This window comes from Muscardinus avellanarius (assembly GCF_963383645.1).
Source record: "Muscardinus avellanarius genome assembly, chromosome: 3".
Classification (NCBI taxonomy): Eukaryota; Metazoa; Chordata; class Mammalia; order Rodentia; family Gliridae; genus Muscardinus; species Muscardinus avellanarius.
This window is the reverse complement of record NC_137788.1, coordinates 123,282,471-123,305,535: the sequence shown is the minus strand read 5'-3', so window position 1 is coordinate 123,305,535 and position 23,065 is coordinate 123,282,471. Positions and strand designations below refer to the sequence as shown.

The 23,065-nt window shown below is 45.3% G+C and overlaps 1 protein-coding gene across 2 annotated transcripts in view; it reads right to left on the bottom strand.

Annotated features, from left to right (window-relative positions):
- Positions 1 to 23,065, bottom strand: part of MYZAP (myocardial zonula adherens protein) — a gene marked incomplete at both ends in the record, with an annotated part of 100,230 nt that overhangs the window by 61,321 nt on the left and 15,844 nt on the right. For both annotated transcript variants that reach the window (XM_080690949.1, XM_080690950.1), the window contains 2 exons: positions 1,414 to 1,506; positions 7,110 to 7,265. In XM_080690949.1, the coding sequence (XP_080547075.1) occupies positions 1,414 to 1,506; positions 7,110 to 7,265 (249 nt within the window). The remainder of the gene's footprint in view (positions 1 to 1,413; positions 1,507 to 7,109; positions 7,266 to 23,065) is intronic.

Here is a 23,065-nt window from a genome sequence, read left to right as displayed (position 1 = left end):
TCACAACTCCCACGTACCAGTGAGAACAGGTTGTGTGGGTGTGTTTACACACCACCTCCCCTAAGACCAGGCCACAGCCGCTGTCCACCCAGCTCCGAGGCACGGCTGCTGCGCCCGCCCTGCAGATGCTAACACTCCCAGAAGAGCCTTGGGGTTGTTAATAACAAACGTGCTTTTGAAACCCCACAAACATCAGCTAGCCTGAACTACAGGAAGCTTATTTTCTTAACTCTTTGAGTAGAAAACACTCACATAATGCAAACACTTCAGCAGCATACAAGGCGCACACTAAGGTCTCCCTCCCTCCACACGGAGCGCACCCGCTGGCCGGAATGCCCCTGCCTCTGCCTGACCAGGAGCGCCGTGAGAACTCACTTTCTGGATTCTCTTTTAGTCACTTCTGTGCATTCACAGAGCAATCCTGATGTACTTATTTCTTTTCTTGTCCTGTTTTATGCGATCGGCAGCAAGCTATACACATTTTTCTACATCTTGACTTTTCTTCATCTACCCTATGTCTTTGAATCTTCTACTACCTTGCTTTTAATATCTTTCTTTCCTTCTTTCCTTCTTTCCTTCTTTCCTTCTTTCTTCTTTCTTTCTTTTTTTATAGACTGTGTTTGCTGACTGCACACCTGTAATCCCAGTAGATGGAAGGATGAGACAGGAGGACCACAGGTTCGAGGACAGTCTCAAAAAGTAGTGAGATTCTCATCAACCCAGAGAGACCCTGTTTCAAAATAAAAATAAAATAGGGCTGGGGGGTGTAGCTAAGAGGTAGAGTGCCCCTGGGTTCAATTCCCAGCAACACAAACAAGCAATGTCTTCTGTTAGAGAGCTATAATTTACCTTCCTCTTCCTGATGAACATTTGGGCTTCCAATCTTTTTACTTTAACAATGTTGCAATAAATAAGTTCACCCATAGATCACTTCATGTATGTGAGAATGTATCCGTACGATAAATTCTCAGGAATAGCTTTAGTGGGAAAGCTTCATATATAAGGAAAATATCTTTTTTTTTTTTTTTTTTTTGGTGTTACCGGGGTTCCTGGAAACCGTCTACCTCTGAGTTACACTCCCAGACCTATTTTTATACTTTTTTATTTAGAAACAGGGTCGCTTAAGCCAGCACACGCGGCTGGCTTCGAACCTGCGCGATCCTCCTGTCTCCGTCTCCCAAGCGCGGGGATTACAAGCGTGCGCCACCACGCCCGGCGATAAGGAAAATATCTTTGCCATAAAACTTTTCCTTTCGATAATAAAGTTTAATCTGTGGTAAAATTCTCTCAGTTCACTAAAAACATGGTTCCATCATAAAGAACACTGTATACTCAGATATTTCAGGGACCAGTCACTGAGGAGGCTCCGAGCCCTGCCACCTCCACTCCCCCAGTCCCGGGGTCTGAACTTACAGACAGTTCCTGGGTGAGCTGTCGAATCTTCTGTCTCATTTCATCATAATCTCCATACATCCGCTTCCTCACTTGTTCCAAAGTGGCTCTGACCTGCAGCCCACAAAAATGCTAATTAGAGACCAAGCTATAATACTTCTGTGCAAGATTTCCAAAACGTTATGAGAAAAGAACCTCACACACACACTATCTCAAAAACAGAACATCTAATAAGTTAAGAAGATCATCTGTGAAACCTAGAGACGAAGGGAATTATTCAAATACCAATAATTATATGTATTATAACCACATATAACTATAGTGACTAATAAAGTTAAGTACCTGGATAATAAAATAAAGGAAAAAATGAGTTTGTTGGAATTCATCTACCACCCTCAAACTGCACTTAGATATGATTTTTCCCTTTCCCCAGCATACAATTTTACCAGTAGAAAGTTTGTTGTTTAAACAATTGACTCTATAAACACGTGGCTAAGAGACCAAAAGAAGAAAGAAAGAAAGAAAAAGTGGAGAAGTGGGAACTCTAAGACATTGTTGGTGCGACTGCAAATTAGTGCAACCACTTTGGAAAACAGTATGGAGAATCCTCAGAAGAATGGGAACAAATCTACCATTTGATCCAGCAATACCACTTCTGGGTATCTACCCAAAAGAAAGGAAACCAAACTACCAAACTAATGCATGTGTATCTATGTTCATAGCTGCACAATTCACCATAGCCAAACTGTGGAACCAGCCAAGATGTCCATCAACAGATGAATGGCTTACAAAACTGTGGGATATGTACACAATGGAATTTTAGTCAGCCATTAAAAAAACTCAATTTCATCATTTTCAGGGAAATGGAACTGGAGGACATTATGCTAAGTGAGATTAGTCAGTCACAAAAAATAAGAAATCAGATGCTTTCTCTGATATGTGAGAGTTAGGGAGAAATGGGTCATAGGAGGAACTCTAGATGAAAAAGGAAATCCTATGGAGGAGCAAAGACAACCTAAAGGAGAAGAAAGGAAGGAGGAAGAGAAAAATCTCTAAAACACACAATGTACTTAAACATATCGAAGTCAACCACTAAGCCAAGCAAGGGAAGGAGGGACGGGGAGGGGGAGGGAATGGGGTGGGAATTGGGTAGGGGTTAAATCGGTGATGTGTACATGTATGTACACACAATTTTTTTTACCCCAGTATGATGTATGAATATAATGCACCAAAAAATATTTTAAAAAAAGAAAGAAAAATACTCTCCAAACCACACAGTGACTTCTAATCTTCCCTATCTTTTCTATGATTACTAAAAAGCAATTAAATGTCTATGGTGTAAGAAAGGAAAATATGAGCCCTGGAGGGTCCATAAATTCAAAAGTAGGTTTCTCAATAATTGCCAATAATTCAGGAAGCCCTCAGTATAACAAAAGTGCAGGTGATTCCCAAGTACTGGTTCACACAAACAGTGTTCCAGGTCCTCTGGCGTGCCTGTCAAAAGAGTACCTGAGCCTTCAAATTTTTTAAAACAAAACATTTAACCTGAAAAACAGACCCTGTTTCCTTCTGTCTCCCAGCGTCCCTAGATAGACAAGGTGCTCAGGAATCCTCAAACCGGCCAGGGAGTCTCAGGCACTCCCCTCAGGTTCATTCCAGGGCTTCCATCTTGGAAGGGCTGAGGGCGGCAGTTTGTGTTAGAATGCATGCTCTCGGGGACAGTTGGGAAACGTGACTGTGAAGGTATGTTTGCATAGCAAGCACCGTTTTTCGTTACACTGGATGTGGGTGGAGACCCGGGGGAAAAAGGAGTCGAGACCCCAAGCCTTCCCCACGTGAATTCTAATAGCAGTGTCCGCTCTCTTGCTCGTGGCTCAACCATCTCGGGAAACTGTGGTGAGGAGCACGGCTTTTCACTGTGGGCCTGAGCTGGCTCTTGGCTTCACTGCAGGAAGCCGTGGAGCTTGAGCCGGGTGTCACTTGGAGGACTCCAGGAAGCAGACAGGGCCAGGGGGCTGACAAACCATCCTCACACTTGGGAATGTCCAGGCCAGGGGCAGATTTGAAGCCAGCTGGAGAAGGTGGCACCTGGGAGTCAGCTCTGAGTTGCAGACCGCAGGGGAGGTTGGCCATTGCGGGCCAGAGCCAGCCCTGCCACTCTGGCACCTGCTGTTAGCACCTGAGCATCAGCCTAGCACAGCTGGCTCTGGGCAATTTGCAACTCAGGGCTCTGCTTAGACAGTCACATCTAAAGCAATACCATGTAATTTGGAGCATATAAAGTAGAAAGGTCTAAGTGTTTCCTTGAGAAAAATACAGGAGGCTTAAAATGTTTGAGTTTGTGATAAACGGTCAGGATGGGATATTCTGCATTTTTAAAGGTCGTCTCTGGGCCAGGCATGGGGGCGCACACCTATAACTGCAGTACTCGGGAGGCCGAGACAGGAGGATTGAAGGTTGGAGGCCAGCTTCAGCAACTTAGCAAGACCCTTATCTAAAATAAAAAGGGCTCAGAGGCAGAATGCCCCTGAGCTCAATGCCCAGTAACAAACATATGTAGTTGGTATATGATTTATATATTATAATATATAATATACTATAATACATATTATATTGTCATGTATTATTAATATTTATATAGTAACAAACATATGTAGTTGGTATATCATTTATATATAATAATATATAATATACTATAATACATATATATTATATTGTCGTGTATTATTAATATTTATATAGTAACAAACATGTACTTGGCATATAATTTATATATCATATTGTAATATATAATATACTATAATACATATTAAATATTATATTGTAATGTATTATTAATGATATTTATATATAAAATACAGATGTTTTATATAAATATAAAATACTTATATATTTGCATATATAATCTTTGGGAGGTAAGATATTGGGATGTGAGGCTGGTAGCTGTCACACACACTCTGTGTGTGTGTGTGTGTGTGTTGCCCATCTAGCTTTTTCTCATTTTCCCAAGTATTTGTTATTTTTCAATTCAGTAAGAATGTTCTTTTTAAAACTTCTTTCAGTAGCTAAGACAATGTGGCTTTATAAGCTATCTGCAAACCTACCAAATAAAATGAGGCCACAGAGCTAGAGGCTTTGACCTTTGGGGTCGGAGCCCAGCCCCGCAACCTACACAGGAGAAAATGAGGCCACAGAGGCCAAGGGGCGCCAGGCCTCCACAGAGCTGCCGGAGCAAGGCTGGCGCTCCCAGACGTGCGTGCCCCGTCTCGCTTGTTTGTGGTGCTGGGAATTGAACCCAGGGGCACTCTACCTCTTAGCTACACCCCCCAGCCCTATTTTATTTTTATTTTGAAACAGGGTCTCTCTGGGTTGATGAGAATCTCACTACTTTTTGAGACTGTCCTCGAACCTGTGGTCCTCCTGTCTCATCCTTCCATCTACTGGGATTACAGGTGTGCAGTCAGCAAACACAGTCTATAAAAAAGAAAGAAAGAAGAAAGAAAAAAGAAAGAAAGAGAAAGAAAGAAAGAAAGAAAGAAAGAAAGAAAGAAAGAAAGAAAGAAAGAAAGAAAGATATTAAAAGCAAGATAGTAGAAGATTCAGACATAGGGTAAATGAAGAAAAGTCAAGATGTAGAAAAATGTGTATAGCTTGCGGCCAATCGCATAAAACATGACAAGAAAAGAAATAAGTACATCAGGATTGCTCTGTGAATGCACAGAAGTGACTAAAAGAGAATCCAGAAAGTGAGTTCTCACAGCGCTCCTGGTCAGGCAGAGGCAGGGGCATTCCGGCCAGCGGGTGCGCTCCGTGTGGAGGGAGGGAGACCTTAGTGTGCGCCTTGTATGCTGCTGAAGTGTTTGCATTATGTGAGTGTTTTCTACTCAAAGAGTTAAGAAAATAAGCTTCCTGTAGTTCAGGCTAGCTGATGTTTGTGGGGTTTCAAAAGCACGTTTGTTATTAACAACCCCAAGGCTCTTCTGGGAGTGTTAGCATCTGCAGGGCGGGCGCAGCAGCCGTGCCTCGGAGCTGGGTGGACAGCGGCTGTGGCCTGGTCTTAGGGGAGGTGGTGTGTAAACACACCCACACAACCTGTTCTCACTGGTACGTGGGAGTTGTGACACTCTTGGAAATCCACTCTCCCACCCTCTGATGACACTCACGACTAGTTTGGACAACAGACAATCAGTGAATCTGGGGGGAAACTGGGTAGGACAAAAAGAAATGGGGTTAGATACAAAAAATTAGAAGCGAATGCTCCAAACTGTTAGCAATGGTACTGTTTTGTCCTTTGTACACTTCTGCATTTCCTAAATTTTCTCAAAGAATATGTATGTAATTTATTTATTTATTTTTTCGTGTGTGGTACTGGGGTTCCTGGAAACCCTTCTACCTCCAGGCTACACTCCCAGACCTACTCTATATTTTATTTGGAGACAGGGTCTCTTAAGCCAGCACGGCTGGCTTCGAACCTGCTTGATCCTCCTGTCTCCGCCTCCCAAGCGCAGGGATTACCAGTGTGCGCCACCACGCCCAGCAAATTTAAAGATAAAAAACACAGCACTAAATTAAAAGAAATGGCGTTGACTGGCGTGGGCGGGCAATTCCACTGTGGCTGACTTCCCGGCGCTCCTTTCAGCCCAAGGCTGCCTACTCTGCGTCAGTAAACGGTTTGTGACCGGGTGTGTGACCAACCCCGCTAACATGATACGAGGAGTCTAACATGGAGAAAAGGGGGCTTCACAAAGTGTCCAGAGGCAGGTGGCCTCTTTTCTCCTTCAAGACTCTGTCATATTTCCAGAAGATTCCCTGAGCCTGAGGTTGAAGGAGGGAAAAGCCAACAGGAACCGAGAAGAACCCGAGGCTGGCCATGGCCTCCTGGAGTCTACCGACCTCCAGGTGCTGTACTTTTCCTTTTAGAATTGGCTTTTCTTTTGCTTGTATTTATTTTCTTACTTACTTATTTTTTGGTGGCACTGGGGTTCCTGGAAGCCCTTCTACCTCCGGGCTACACTCCCAGACCTATTTTATATTTTTGAAACAGGGTCTCTTACGCCAGCACGGCTGGCTTCGAACCAGCGCGATCCTCCTGTCTCCGCCTCCCAAGCGCGGGGATCACAAGCGTGCGCCACCACGCCCGGCTTCTTGCTTGTATTAAAAACATCCACATTTATACAGTTGTTCAAACGTATATATTAGGTGTGTCCAATGTAATAAGCAAAAGTGCTTAAGAGCCTCCATCCCATACATTGAAAAAGGGAAGCCAGTTTCCTAATCCCTAGTAACAGTTATCCTGCAGAAGTCTAGTGTATCCCTTGATACAGAATTAACCTGTATTTTTATTTTATTTATTTACTTTGGTACTGGATATTGCACCCAGAGTCATTCTGCCTCCAAACTCTAACCCCACCTCTATTTTTTAAAATTTGGAAACAAGGTTGCTAGGTTACTGAGCACCTCACTAACTTGCTGAGTCTGGCCTCGAATATGTGATCCTTCTGCCTCAACCTCTCAAGAAAGTGGGTTACAGGTGTGTGCCACCACTCCCAGCACACCTGTACTTTTAACATTACCATGAATATATGATTTCCATCCAAAATAACACTAAGAATTGTTTTCAAAATGCCTTATTACATCCATACCAACGCTTCCGACTCCACCCTCTTACAGTCCACAAAGGGAATACAGACCAGAAAAAGCAAATCAAAGTGGCTCACATCTTTAATGTAGTTCATCTCTTCTCTCAGCTGATTGGTGGACCACCCATAGACCACCATTTCCTTCTGCTGATTTTGATCTGATCTCCGCACCACACCATACACGACACCTTGAGGAAGTTTCCTGGTAGGTTCTCCATTGCTGAGTTCGGGGGGCTAAAAGAAAGCAGAAAAAAGAATAACTCTCAGGCCTCGTGAAAATGGCAGCAAAAACGAGCCCACTGTGCATGATCCCGCAGTTCGTGCACAGCACTGGGCCTGACAGGATGAGCGGGGTGTGGGGCGGAAATCCAGCCTGGCATCTGCCGGCCAGGTGGCACCCGCCCGAGCTGGGCTTCGCCCTTTGCTGACCTCTACAGCCCGTGCCCAGTGATCTCGTAGTGCCTCCCCACAGCCTTCCCAGAAAGGGCACCCTTTCCTCATTCTCACAAAGATGCCAGAAGGCTTTGTGTCCTGACTTCACACTCATCATGATGCTATCTTCCCTACCCCGTTCCTCTGATGACTCCAACCTCATCACTAAATATGTGGCCTGAAATGCAGGAGGCTGAGGCTGGCAGTCATTTGGCAGCCAAATTATCCTCTGACTCTGGAACGAAGTTCTGAGGGGGGAAAAAGGTGGGGTCACAAAACAACCTGCTGTGACCATTCATGAAATAATTCTGAAAAGCCAGGCAGAGGCAGGTCTGACTTCAGTCCAAAAGAATCTTCCCACTCTTGCAAGCTGTTGCTTGATTCCTTTCATGAATGCTTTGATCATTGTTGAAATGCAAACCCCTTGAGAATGGGCAGCAGGTCCAAGCTTCTGGCACTTTTACAGAATGAAGGCCCAGGAAGCAGGCTACAGGGAAATCACGCTCTGCTGAGCACCTATCCTGGGCTGGGAAGGTTCCCTAGCACACTGAATGTGCACAACCACTCTGTGACACAGCAACTGTCCTCTCCACTAAGAGTGAGAAAACTGGAGTGCAGAAATCAAATAACTTACTTATGACCGCAGAGAGATTAAATAACTTACTTATGACCGCATCTGTAACTTTAAGCTCAGAGTGTCTGACATTAACCACATATCCTCCCTCATACTGCAGGGTTGACAGGGCGGGGCGTCCTCAGCATGGAGGGGACAGAGACAAGGAAACACCAAGCCCAAGGTCTGAGACTTCAGGACCAGCTGACCTCCCCCTACCCTAGGGCTGGGCCTGGTCCTACCGGGACCTCGCACAGAAGCTGGGCCCACCAAGCACCCCGGCTCCCTCACCCACTCCTCAAACACTTCTGCAAAGACTTTTTGTGTGTTTTCAGCATGTATTTTTTTACACAAAACCACAATTTACATTTTACAATCATTCATTGTGGCGGAACAATAAGTATTTTATGATCCCATTGGAAGTAAAATAAATTTTTAAAAGCCTAGAAAGATATCTAACAAGTGAGCGGTGATACTGGAGAGTGGGACTGCATTTGATTTTTTCTTTAACTCTTCCATATTGTTTGTTCATTTGTTTGTTTTCCTTTGTGAGAGCCTTTTTTTTTTTTTTTTTTTTTAGGTCTGGGGATGTTCGGAACCCAGAGGCATTCGACCACCGAGCTACATCTCCTGCCCTATTTTTTTTGAGGGGGTGGTACTGGGGTTTCTAGAAACCCTTCTACCTCTGGGCTACTCTCCCAGACACTTATTTTTATATTTGTATTTGAAAACAGGGTCTCTTAAGCCAGTGAGGCTGGCTTCGAACCTGTGCGATCCTCCTGTCTCCGCCTCCCAAGCGCGGGGATTGCAAGCGTGCGCCACCACGCCCAGCTGCTGGTAAGTTTAAGTGAGTGGGCTCTGGTGAAATGACAAACCATCATTACACATCCCTGATCTACCAGACAAGTAATCAGGAAAAGGAAATGCCCTGAGGAAATCCCCACACCAGCGAACAAAAGCACGCTCTCTCAGTGATGGACTCCACCCAGTACTGAAGCATAGGCTGGTGAGGACTAGGGGCCGTGGCGAGACACTTTCTTCATGCAGAGGCACTCAGGGGGCCTGGCTTGCAGGAAAACTTGGGTGGCTGGACTCAGGATCCCAGGGGCGAGGGCCGCCGCCACGGGAGGGACACAGAACAACGGGTCTGAGGAAGAACACTCCTGGGTCTAAGAGCTGAGCCGTGGGGAGGTACCGAGGATCCACTGAGAGGAAACAGCCACTGTCATGTCCCGTCTCGTTTTAAGAACGTGTGTGATTGTGTGTTGATGTGAAGAAGGCAACCCAAAACTTTAGTGACAACTTCTCCAGAAAAATGGGATGTCAGTTTTTCCTTTATGCTTATTTTTTTATTCGTGTGTGTGTGTGTGTGTGTGTGTGTGTGTGTGTGTATGTGTGTATGGTACTGGGGTTCCTGGAAGCCCTTCTACCTCTGGGCTACACTCCCAGACCTATTTTATATATAGTTTTTTGAAACAGGGTCTCTTATGCCAGCGCAGCTGGCTTCGAACCTGCGCAATCCTCCTGTCTCCGCCTCCCAAGCACGGGGATTACAAGCGTGCGCCACCACGCCCGGCTTCCTTTATGCTTATTTTTAAATTGGTGATTTTTACTTCAGTGTTCAAAAAAACTGAATGTAAAAATTATTCAAATGAGCCAGGCATGAGCCAGGCATGGTGGTGCACGCTTGTAATCCCTGCACTTGGGAGGCTGAGACAGGAGGATCGCACAGGTTTAAAGCCAACCTCAGCTACTGAGTGAGGTTCTCAGCGACTTAGAGAGACTCTGTTTCCAAATAAAGTATAATATAGGTCTGGGAGGATAGACTGGAGGTAGAAAAGCCCCTGGATTCCATTCCCAGTACCACACACACACAGACACACAGACACACACACACACACACACACACACACACACACACACACACACACACATTAAAATGGAGGACTGCGGGGCAGGCAAAGAAAAAATTTAATTTAAAAAATTAGCCGGACTTCCGGGAAGATGGCGACCGAGAAAAGCGGGGCTTAAGAGCCCCGCTAACAACCAATCTCCATTACCACAAAATCAGCGCCTTTCATAGCCAGAAAACACCATCATCAGAGAAACAAAAAAATCACCAGGCTCCAGAGAGAAAGCGGACTGAGAACAGAGCTCAGAGCCACAGAGGAAATACACCGGCCTCACGCCTGAGGACGCGGCAGCAGCGCTTTACTGCCGGCGGCAGTGGCGAGTTCACCGGATGGCTACAGCAAGCCGAGGTGAGCCGCTGCGGAACAGCCAGGCGGGATTTCTCGGCACAGGGAACATCTAAAGCTCCCAGTGGCTGAGCTCAGCACACGCTGCAGGGATTCAGAGTGGAAATCAAAACCAAGAAGAAATACGCCAGCCTCACGGCCGAGGGCATAGCAGCGGCGCCATATTGCCACCGGCGGCAGCAGCAGAGAATTCACCGAGTCCAGTACAGCTACATCTGCGTACTCGAGAACAGTGAGTCAAATTGCGGGCCACAAAGGAGAAATCCCAGTACTGTACTCCCTGGGACTTGACCCAGTGGGGGAGTGGCGGTGGCAGAGATATCACACCATAGGAGAACGCCCAACCTGGCACCCCCCACAGTCTAAAGCAGCCTCTATCGACTCTCTGGGTCAGAGACTCTGTGATACAACCCAGTAAAGGAGTAGTGGGGTCTGAGATACTACTGACTCGAGATCCAGAACACCTTAAGGGAAGTCATAGTGACCCAAGGGAAGAACCCAGAGAAGGCGCAAACTTCCAAAATCATGGGAAAGAGGAATAATACTGGAGCAATGAATGCCCACAACCCCACAACATCAGAACCCGATAAAACAGAAAATCAGAGATTTCTAGAAGATCAAATCAGGAAAATAACTGTAGAAATAATAGAGGTGCTTCGAAAAGAACTCAGAGAGAGCCAAAAAGAGATAAAGGATGCAATTAATGAAGTAAAGGCCTCAATTCAAAGCACAAACAACCGATTAGACCACATGGAGAACAGAATCTCGCTCTTAGAAGATGACCATTCCAAAAATGAACGCATAGTTTCTAATCTAGAAAAAAATATCCGACAGCAGGAATCTGATATTGAAGAAATATGGGCCCATTTTAAGAGAGCTAACCTAAGAATAATTGGAATAGAGGAGGGAAAAGAAAGTGAAACCAAAGGGATCAACAATCTCTTCAAGGAAGTAATAGCAGAAAATTTTCCAGACATAGAGCAAGAGGTTGATACACAGGTCCAGGGAACTTATAGAACTCCCTTTAGACAGGATTGGAGAAGAGGATCCCCACGCCACATAATTGTCAAAATGACCAACGTGGAAGCCAAGCAGAGAATCTTAAAGGCAACAAAAACAAAGGGCCAAGTGACATTCAGAGGCAAACCAATTAGAATCACTCCAGACTCTTTTAGGGAGTTTGTACACTCTTCTCTTGCCTGTGCCATTGAAATCATATCCAAGAAATCACTGCCAATTTCAATGTTGTGAGGTTTTATACCCAGATTTTCTCCTAAAAGTTTATAGTCTTAAGATTTATATTTAGGTCTTTTATCTATTTTGAGTTAATATTTGTATATGGGATTAGGTAAGGGTCCAATTTTATTCTTTTCCATGTAATTATTATTTTTCAACAATATTTAGTTAAAAGATTATTATTTCTACCACCAAATGTTCGTGGAAACCTTGTCAAAAATAACTTGACAATATAGGGAAGAATTTATCTCTAGGCTTTTATTTAACTCCAATGGTTTATATATCTGCCTTTAGAATAGTACTACACTATTTCAATTATTGTAGCTTTATATGGTTTGAAATCAGAAAATATATATCTTCTAGCTTTGTTCTTTTTCAAGATCATTTTGGGTATCTAGAGTCCATATTCCATATTAGGATAGATTTTATTTCTGAAAAATAAATATATAAATATATGATAGTTTCACCTAAAAAAATAGAAAAAAATATTGTCTGATAAGAAAGAAAGTAAAAAAAATATTGAAATGTTATCTTTAAGTCATCAAAAGCTTGGTATCAGACAAATGAAACTGTTATGTGAGATTATCATTTTTAATTTTGGATACATTGCTATAATACTTGATGTCAACCACTAAGCCAAGCATGGGAGGGAGGGATGGGGAGAGAATGGGGTGGGGATCGGGTGGGGGCTGACTGGGCGATGTGTGCATGTATGTCTACAAAAGTTTGTATCCCACTATGATGTATGAATACAGTGCACCAATTAAAAAAAAAGAATTCAACTCTTAAAAAAAATAAAATAAAATAAAAAATAAAAAATTAGCAGGCCGTGGTGGCACATGTTTGTAATCCCAGCATTCGATTCGGGAGGCTGAGACCAAAGGATCTCAGTTCGTGGACAGCCTCAGCTACTTAGTGACGCCCTTTGCAACTCAGTGAGACCCTGTTTCAACATAAAGAATAAAAAATAGGACAAGGGGTGTAGCTCAGAGGTCGAATGCCCTGGGTTCCATCCCCAGAACCACAGAAAAATTATAAAAATGTTAATCTCAATAAAAGACCCCCAGAAAGCCCAGGCCACAGGACTCTGCTTAGATGCACACCCACGGCACTGCCACACCACAGGAAGAAGACCGAGGAGCTGCTGGCCGCGACCAGGAAAGGGAGGGGGATGATTCATAAAGGAAGAGAAGGGAAATATTTGCTGCCTAGGCTGGGCTTCGCAGCACATGCCTGTAATCCCAGTACTTGGAAGGCTGAGACAGGATCACAGGTTCCAGGCCAGGCTAAGCAACTCAGCGAGACCTTGTTTCAAAATAAAAAATCTGCCAGGCGTGGGGGCGCAGCTTGTAATCCCCACGCTTGGGAGGCGGAGACAGGAGCACCGCACAGGTTTGAAGCCAGCCACGCTGGCTTAACAGACCCTGTTTCCAAATTTAAAAAGTATAAAAGTAGGTCTGGGAGTGTAGCCTGGAGGTAGAAGGGTTTCCAGGAACCCAGTATTTAATAATAATAATAATAATAATAATAATAATAATAATAATAATAAATGGCTGGGGGTATAGATTGGAGGTAGAATACTCCCAGATTCAATTCCCAATACCACCAAAAAAAAAAAAAACCTGCTGTCTAATGACTTTTCTCATAGAAAAGTTTCTTTAATCTTCACAATAACTCTACCATGTAAACATTATTAGTTCTTTTAGAAAATACTACTATTTCTAAGAAGCATCCCAGAGTCTCCTGGGGTAAGGAGCAAAGAGCCCAGACCCCGGAGACACTGGCTTTTTTCTAGTTACTGGGACCCCAAGCTCACTGCAGCGACAGAGGCTTTCTTTTACCAGCCTCCTTTGGCCTCAGGCCATTTATCCATGCTCCTCCTCTACCTGCATGGCTGGGCTGCCACTTCCCTACCTCCCAAATGCCTCTGGAGCCCTTCAGACCAGTAACACTCCTGCCCCTTCTCCACATCAGGACCACAGCCATAGCCACGGGCCCTGGGCTTCCTTGCATGTGTAAGGCTGCTCCCCATCAACTACCAGCTCCGAGAAGTCTGGGCCTTGTTTATTTTCTGTCCTGCTCTGATCCCCAGCACCTAGCAGCAGTGAGCACGCAATAACTTTCTCAATAAATATTTGCTGAATGAGTAGGGACCTTTAAAAGCTAGAAGAGGGAACACTTCTGTTCCTTTTAGATGGAGGGACAGATAGCTGAGGTTTGTCCCCACTGCAAGATCTACACCCAGAAAAGTCCCAAAAGAGCAGAGACTGCTATCATTTTTACAAATGTCAGTGTACTTGTGGTCAAAAAATGGAGGACACAGAAAAAAAAAAAGCTAATATATTTGGCAACATTTGTGGCTGAATTTTTCTCCTCTTATAGACTTTGAAATATCTCTCTGTAAGATAAATATTAATTTTAAGCAGATAAAAGTATTGTGCTAATACTAAGAAACAATCCTTGTCGCTGAGAGTTATGTGCTGAAATATTTATAACATATTTATTTATTTCCACAGGGCAGAGGAAGTGGACGGGGGCGCGGCCAAGGCAGGACTGGTCACGGGCTGAGGGCTACAGGGCTGGAAAAAGGGCTGATTACACAATTCAGCCTCCTTCTACTAAAGTATGGAACTCTCCATAATTAGTATATGTGCTGCCGAAGCAGGCCCTGAAACTCTCCATAACTGAGAGGTATAAGCCTTCCTGGTAGTGCTGGTTTCTATTAAAATCAAAAATTTAAAACTACATACTAGACCCATTACAGTCCTCCTCGAAAACAAAAGCTTTGATAAATGCTGGAAGGAACAGTTATTAAAAAAGAAGCAAAAGGGAAAAATCACTCCACGGCCCCGAATGAAATGCGTCAGGATTAACAGCAGGTGTAATCCGCAACATACACCGAGGACGGGTGAGGACACTGCCTGGAGTGCTGATTGCTTAAGATTTACTTCCAGGCTCAGGTGACAGCTGTTTTCCCCAAAGATGAACAGCAAGTACCACAGAAACCTGGAAAGGAGAAGAAACTATAGAAAAGAAATTCAGTATAAATTCCTGCTGTAGATTGCTGGCCACTAGAGAGCTTGGATTAGTGAGACCAATTATAGCTGACCATATTTTCCAACTCTTGAATCAGGATATATGACTTTTGATATTTTTACTTATTCATTTATTGATTTATTTTTCATGCTAGAGGTTGAACCCAGGGGTATTCTACCTCCAAGCTACACCTGCAGCCCTTTTTCTTTTTTATTTCTTACTAAGTTGCTAATGATCTCACTAAGTAGCTGAGGCTGACCTCGAGCCTGTGATCCTCCTGTCTCAGCCTCCAAGTACTAGGATTACAGGCGTACGCCACCACGCTTGCCTAGAATATATGAGCTCACAATACAGCAAGCTCCACAAAGGCAGGGACTGGGTCTGCATAGTCACGGCCATATCCTAATACTTAGCGTGAACAGGAGCTCAGTTGTCTGGAAGGCAGGCAGACAAGGTCCTCTGGAACTGTGCCAGAATATCTGAAGTGTATGGCCACCTTCTACACTGAGGGTCGATCTGAGCACAGGAAGGAGCTCCTCTTGTCGACAGGGGCTCCCGGGGAGCACACGGCAGCAAGACACAACTTAACAAATTAGTATCGATGGCAGCAGCGGCCATGGCTGCTCCCCAGCCCCAAAGGCGAGACAGGCGGCTGGTCAGGAGTGGCCGCCCGCGTGACTCAGGAGGCCCATGACAATGACCAGCAAAGTAGCAGCCCCGTCGCCCCCGCGTCCTGCTCGGGCCCCCTACCCCCTGGAGGAGGGCACCGCCATGCCGAGCCACAGGACCTCTGTCCATCCTGCAAGCAGAGGCCGAATCTCCCGGAGCGTGCCCCGGCCCGCCCGACCCGTGCGTCCACCTTGGCGAATAACTCTTCTCGGGCCATTACTCCCGCTCGACGTTGTTTTGTCCTCTTAGGACAACAGTGAACATTACAGCTGAGCTCCGGGCCCTTCCACAACCTGGAAGAGAAACAGGGCAGGGAAGACCAGCCTCTGTCCTTAGCGAAATGGAGGCCTTTGTGTTTATTTCTGACAATCTCACAGACTGAACAGAGACCACTTTCTAAGTTCACACTCAGAAACAGACTGACCACCTCAAGGTCTTAAGTGAAAAGAAGGAAAACTAGCCAAGCAGAAGTCCCCAATCAGTGGCAGTTCTAAGGACAGGACCTCGCAGGAGATGACTTCTTCAAGATACTACTTTACAGCTTCCCTGCAGACAAGAGCCGTGCTGCTCAATGACCCCCCCCCGGGGGGGGGGCTACCTGGGAGAAAAGGAAATCAGAACCCAAAGGTGTAGGGCAGGCCTCACGGAACCCTCACTGACAACATGTAAATAAAAAATAAAACTCCCAATACGAGAAAGCATGCAGGCAGCTATTCCTAGGGCTATGTGGTGGTTACGGACCTAATTTAGACCTGCAAGCCTACTGTGTACCAGCCAGCCAGGCGGCCTTGTGCAAAGTTGGTTACTTCGCTGAACTTCAGAAAACTTGAAAAAGAGTCGCCAGGCATGGTGGTGCACACCTGTAGGCGGAGACAGAAGGCTCTCGTGTTTGAGGATAGTCTCAAAAACATCGCAAGACTCTCGGCAACGCAATAAGACAGTGCTTCAAAAACAAAAATTTTAAAAAGAAGCTGGAGGTGTGGCTTGGGGGTAGAATGCCCCGGGTTCAATGGGGGTGCGGGGAGAAGAAAAAGGAAGGAAAGGAGGGAGGGAGGAAGGAACTGTGTCATTCAAAGGGGTTGTAAACAGTATTCCTAGCTCCCTGTCTGTGTCTACAGGGTTTGGGTAAAGGGCTGCAGGAGGCAGGGGACTCGTGAACCAGCCAACACTGCCCCAAGCTGACTTGAACCCAGAGCCACTCCTCCTGTGAAACCACAAAGGCCTTGCATCCCCCATGCTTTTCCGTTTGAAGAAAGGGTTCTAGAGCTGAAGGAATTTAGAACACTGGGTCTCTGCTGACATTGCCATCACCACCAGAGGAAGCGGAGGCCCGAGAGTGGTGTGAGTGCTGAGCTGCAGCCGGAGGCCGGGCCTCTCCCGCTCTCACCCAGGGCACCCCAGTCTTGTAGCCCCACGTCAGGGCAGCACACCGCCTCACCTGGCAACGGCTCCATGTTGAATAAACAGTCGTGTCAGGGACAAGAACCAGCAGTCTGATTCATCCAGGGCTTTTAAAGAAAGGGGACTATAAAACCTGATGGCAAGGCTTCCTCCTTTAGAACATTGTACCAGCTACAAAATCCCCACTCCGCATCCCCCCCACACACATGTTATCCTGTCCTCAGGTCCACCCAGGCCCAGAAACAGCTTCTTCAAAAACAGCAGGTTCCTGAAAGGCACTTGTAATCCTGCATGTTAACTGCTATTTAAAATGCTGTCTGTTGAGGTTAATCTGTGGTTTGTAAGACTACACCCCACAGGGCAGAATCAGCCCAGAGCTCCGCAAGTTCAACTATGCGGTGACATCGTGATTCAACCCGATATCTGTCATCGCTGGCTCTGGCTCTTATTTCTGTGTGTGTGTGTGTGTGTGTGTGTGCGTGCACATGCCTATACATTTGTCTGGGAATATGGATACACACATTCATAATGCTTTTTGAAGATAATAGGTATTTAATTTTCTGTATTTATGTTTCTCAGCTTGAAATTTGTGCCGGCAAACTAACCAGCCTTCCTTCTCCCATATTATTAATAATTTTTAAAACACAAATAGGAGCCCATAGTTCATTCATCTGAGCTGTTCATATAATTTTGGTGAGTATATGCATGTTTGTGCATGCACATGCACGCGTGCTCGCGCGCGCACACACACACACACACACACACACACACACACACACTTTTAGCATGGGAGGCTGAGCCTAGGGACACTCTACCACTGAGCTCTATCTCCACCCTGATTTGTGTGTTTAATGTGATACTGAACACACTCTACCACTGAGCTTGAACCCTAGCACTCAAACCTGCAGCCTCCCAAGCGGGATTAGAAGTTTGGGCCATCATGCCTGGCTAGAGTGAATAAACTATACAAAGTTAACTGTTATGGATTGAAGTCATCTGACCAGGGAGGGTCTTCCAGGGTTTTAGGTACTTTGTGGATCCCAGGGAGAGGCCCACAGGAGAAGTGGCCATTCCAGAGCTCCCTGCTGGTGCATGGCCTCTGGCTCCCAGTGGCTCAAGTCCAGGAAGCCACCAGCCATGGTGATAAAATTGCTCAAAGCAGCCGCAGTTATCACCAGAACCTCCCAGGGCTGCCCCCACCCAAGGACTTCAGTGCTAGAGGAAAAGCTGGCCCCGCCCTCCTCTCTACCCCAGTTCTTCTACAGTGAGTCACCAGGATCACAGACAGGCACTGGGACTGCACGCCCGGTCCCCCCAGCACAACGGGCATCTCGGTCACTCGCTACCCCGTGGCTTCTGTTCTGAGCTACTCAGAGCCTTGGAGTTCACAAGCGCCCACAGTAGGAGGTCTGGAGAAGGGAAGCTGGGAGGACTCTGGTCACCACTGGTGTCAGTTTTGCCTGATTTATATGGGAGGGTTCAGTAGATAGCTGATTTTTGGCTTTTACTATTTGTAAAAACAGAATCCAATTTGGTTTAAAATGCATATCTACCATTCGATCCAGCAATACCACTTCTGGGCATCTACCCAAAAGAAAGGAAACCAAACTAATGCATGTGTATCTATGTTCATAGCTGCACAATTCACCAGAGCCAAACTGTGGAACCAGCCAAGATGTCCATCAACAGGTGAATGGATCACAAAACTGTGGGATATGTGCACAATGGAATTTTACTCAGCCATTAAAAAAAAAACCTCAATGACATCATTTTCAGGGAAATGGATGGAACTGGAGGACATTATGCTAAGCAAGATTAGTAAGTCACAAAAAATAAGAAATCAGATGCTTTCCCTAATATGTGAGAGTTAGGGAGAAATGGGTCATAGGACGAAATCTAGATGAAAAAGGAAATCCTATAGAGGAGCAAACAAGACAACCTAAATGAGGGGATGGGAGGGAGGAAGAAGGAAATTCTCTAAAACACAAAGTACTTAAACATATCAAAGTCAACCACTAAGCCAAGCAAGGGAAGGAGGGATGGGGAGGGAATGGGGTGGTAAGTGGGTAGGGGCTAAATGGGTGATACATGGTATGTCCACACAAGTTTTTTACCTCAATATGATGTATGAATATAATGCACCAATAAAATATTAAATATATATATATATATTCAAAAATGCATATCTACAAACCAGGATTTTAAAATGTAAAAGCACTTGGAGATTTACAATGGCGACATTTATGAGCTAGAACATCGAGGCCTTCATTCAACAAAGAGAAAATCAGAACTCAGAGGGACCAAAGGTTCATAATTTGTTAGTGCTGGAGCTTGGAACTAAACCTCTGGTCTCCTGGTTGATGGTCCCACGCCTTTCCCCTTACACTGTATTGCTTTAGGAGGTCCAGGAGCTACCAGCAGCTTTCAGTAACATGTTACATGGTCTGTAACCAGGTTACATGGTCTGTAATCTGGTTACAGACCATGGTAGACAGACTGGAACATAAAACGACCGGCCCATTCACTAAGAAAATATTGTAGTAATTATAGCATTAGTTGTTATGCTGCTATTGTAGTAATGGCTAATTATTTTTCGTGGTGCTGGGGATCAAACCTTGGTGCTCTACCACCAGGCTACATCCCCAGCCCTGTAATGGCCACTTTTTTCCATGTGTCAGTTACTACCTGTATGTGTTCGTTCCATCACCTGATTTAATACCCACAGAAGTTTTAAAGGGTAGGGCACACTGAGACTCATCTTTATTGACACATTATTTTGTGGCAGAAATTTGCCTAAGCCTATTATATTCCATAGGTTATTTAATTCTTTAAACTATCCTAGGAAGTGCTATTATTATTTCTACTTTACAAGTGAAGAAACTGAGTCAGAGTGTGAGTCATGGTCAAGTTCAAACTCAAGTACACACAACCCAATACATATGCTATTTCTCTATGCTACATCACCTACCCCTTTGTTTCTACTTTCCCATCAATAAATTGCTAGAAGAAATAAGTTGTTAGTGTTTTCCTAACACCCATGCCTTCTCAATACTAGCTTTCATAGAGACATTTAAAGATAGAGAAATCAAAAAGTCTGAGCCCCAGGCCATTTGCAGCCTGAATGACACAGGCAATCCCAGTTTGATTATGATTATCAGCAATGGTTAAAGTTCACCCGGTTATGCTCTGATCTATGAGTGTTTTCTCTACATGGTAACTTGGTATGAAGCATAACCTATAAATTACTCTGTGAGTTTAAACGCTTCCTGTAAGAAGAGATGAAGACACGTTCATGCTACATAGTAGGGAATTTGTTGTGAGACTGCGAGGGGACGTGAGGAAGCACAGGAGAAGTCTCGGTGCTGTGCGGCAAGGCCTCCTGGAGCACCGTTCGCTTTTCTTCAGGTTGCAATAGTAGCTCCAGTGAGCTCCTCGTTCAACAGCAGATCTAGACCTAGACCTAGCTATGCACTTGATTATGACTTGTCTTCTCTGCTTGGCTCCTGTTTCTCAACTCTACTTTGGGTCTCTGTTCTCCTATCTCTATTTTCCACCTACATTCTTGTCTATAGGGCTCACAATCAAATTCCATCAAAAGAAAAGACTCCTGTTGGGGTGCTTGAGTGGACCTACAGGTGCAGTCCATAGACTGTGCTCCCCCTGGGCAGCTCTCATATTGGGCCATCTCAAGGTTTATAAAAAGTGTCTTTCCATCCACCGATGAGGGAAGGACGCTTCTGGGTCCTGGACCTTTTCAGTGCTGCTGTAACCAGGCAGCTCTGATACATCCCACTTTTCTAAATCCTACTTTTTCAAAGCTGCTTTCGGTTGAAAGGGGAAAAGAACACAGGTGGTCTCGAGTGGTTTCTAGGGTCTTGGGTTCAGTGTGAAGAGGTGAAGGTGTCATTAGGTTGGTGATCAGAATGTCACAGGAGAACAAGCATCTCCAGAGGACAGTCTCCAGGAGTTCCCAAGGTGGCAGGAGGTCTCAATCCAGGATTGGCGTGACCGTTGATATACCAGTCACCAGTCATCTCATGAGTGAGAGATGCTTTAGGGTTTCCTGGCTCCTCTTCTTTTTTTTTTTTTTTTTTTTTTTTTTTTTTGGTGGTGTTACTGGGATTCCTGGAAACCCTTCTACCTCTGGGCTACACTCTCAGACCTATTTTATATTTTTATTTGGAAACAGGGTCTCCTAAGCCAGCGTGGCTGGCTTCGAACCTGAGCGATCCTCCTGTCTCCGCCTCCCAAGTGGGGGGATTACAAGCGTGCGCCACCACGCCCGGCCTGGCTCTTCTTTTAATGGAAACTTGGTGAAGGGTAGGTATGGGAAGGTATGTAGAAAAGACATTAGTCTGGTGATCTTGAGACAGTTTATGGTGATCTGGTGATTTTCCATTTGATTTTTTTAAAAGAAGGTTTATTGCTGCCGGGCATGGGGGCGCACACTTGTAATTCCAGCGTTTGGGAGGCTGAGACAGAAGGATCGGGTTCCTGGAGAGCCTCAGCTACTTAGTGAGGCCCTCTACAACTCAGTGAGACCCTGTTTCAAAATAAAAAATAGGGCTGAGGGTGTAGCTCAGAGGTAGAATGTCCTAGGTTTCATCCCCAGTACCGCAAAAAAAGGTTTATTGCTTTAGTAAGTTTCAGACTAATAGGCAAAGTGGTAACAACTTAGTTATCAACTTGACAGATCTAAACACACAAGCCTCTTTCCTTGGGGATGCGGTTCTTCTTTAGCCAGGACAGCCCCTGCAGGGCGTCTACCACCCTTGGTTCAGCACTCAGAACCCTTTAGGATTGTCTGCAAGGCACACATCTATGGTCTAACTCCAACACGCTGAATTCCCCACCCCTCTACCACACACAGGCAAGCCACGAGGTCTCTTCCTCTCTCCCACTCCAGCTCCCGCCTCCTCTTCAAAAAGTATTCTGAAGAAAATGGTACATACATACAATTGAATTTTACTTAGTCATAAGGAAGAACAAAATTATGTCATTTGCAGGAAAATGAGTGGAACTAGAAAATATTATGCTGAGACCAACCAGCCTCAGAAAGTCCAGGGTCATATGTCTTCTTTCAGATGTGAAGGCTAGAACAAAAATAGGAACCATAAGAAACTTCAAATAAACTAGAGAGACCAGTAGGATCGTGGAAGAGGAGAGGGGCAGGGAGGTAGGGAGGCGAGGGAGGAGGGCAGATTGAGCAAGAGCGCCAACAAGCGCTATGGCGGTATACGAAGGTAGCACCACCAACCGCGCTCATGTGGAAGGGCGGGCGGGCCGCGGGCGAACGGGGAAGGGAAGGCAGGTGCTGTGTGCATGCACATTTGCATCACTTCAAATCTCACTACAATGTATAATGCTAATGCACTAATAAACCTTTTAAAAAAGGATTCTAAGAAGGCCCGTGCCCAAAGCCATCAGCTCTGAGAGGGCCGATGTGGAGGAGCACAGTAAAGGAAGATGTCCCCAGCGACAGAGGGCCCACTCAGCCCTGGTCATCACAGGGATCCAGCAGGGAAGCCGACCAGTCCCACTTTTCTTTTATGGTTATGAAATTGAGTGTTTAAAGCTCACAGAAGCCAAATGAATTATTCAGCTATGTAACCACAGTACCATTATTACAAGTAAGAAAACTAACATTTATTCAGTAATATATAGTGTATGGTTCAGATTCAAAACTGTATAGTTACCTCAGTGTGTCCTTTCATAACTTTTGTGATAGGAGATATAATCAAGCTTCACTCATTACATTTCCTGTTAGGTCTCTTATGCCTCTCTTATCTACAAAATCTCACCCTTTTTTTTTAATTGCTGACTTTATGGAGAGGTACAAGCCAATGGTTTTGTAGACTGTCCCACATTTTGGAATTTGTTTTCGTATTATTAATTCAATTAGACAGCTTGGCATGACTATGACCCAGGGAGGAGTGTGTCACCTTCAAAGCCACACGACAGTGGGCTGCCCCTGCTGCTGATGCCAGGCTGGGTCATTTGGTTGAAATGTTGACGGCCAGGTTGTTCCACTGTCGGGCACACTGACCTTTCAGAATCAGGAAGTCGTCTTTCAAAGGGATACTTTGAAACCAGTGACAACCCAGGGCCCCTGCCCAGACCTCACTAGTCTTGAGTGCTACCTTGCTTTCTAGCCAGGTGCCCTGGGCCCACCTTGTCCTTTCTCAGCTCCCACCTGGAACCAGCCATTTTTCCAGATCCTTTAGAGGAACTTATGACTCATCCTCCCCTCCCTTCCCCTTCTATACTGGAGATCAAAGCCAGGGACTCTCTACCACTGAGCCCTTTTGATTTTGAGACAGGGTCTCACTAAATTGCCCAGGCTTATCTCGAACTTGCCATCCTCCTCCGCGGGCCTCCTGAGTAGCTGG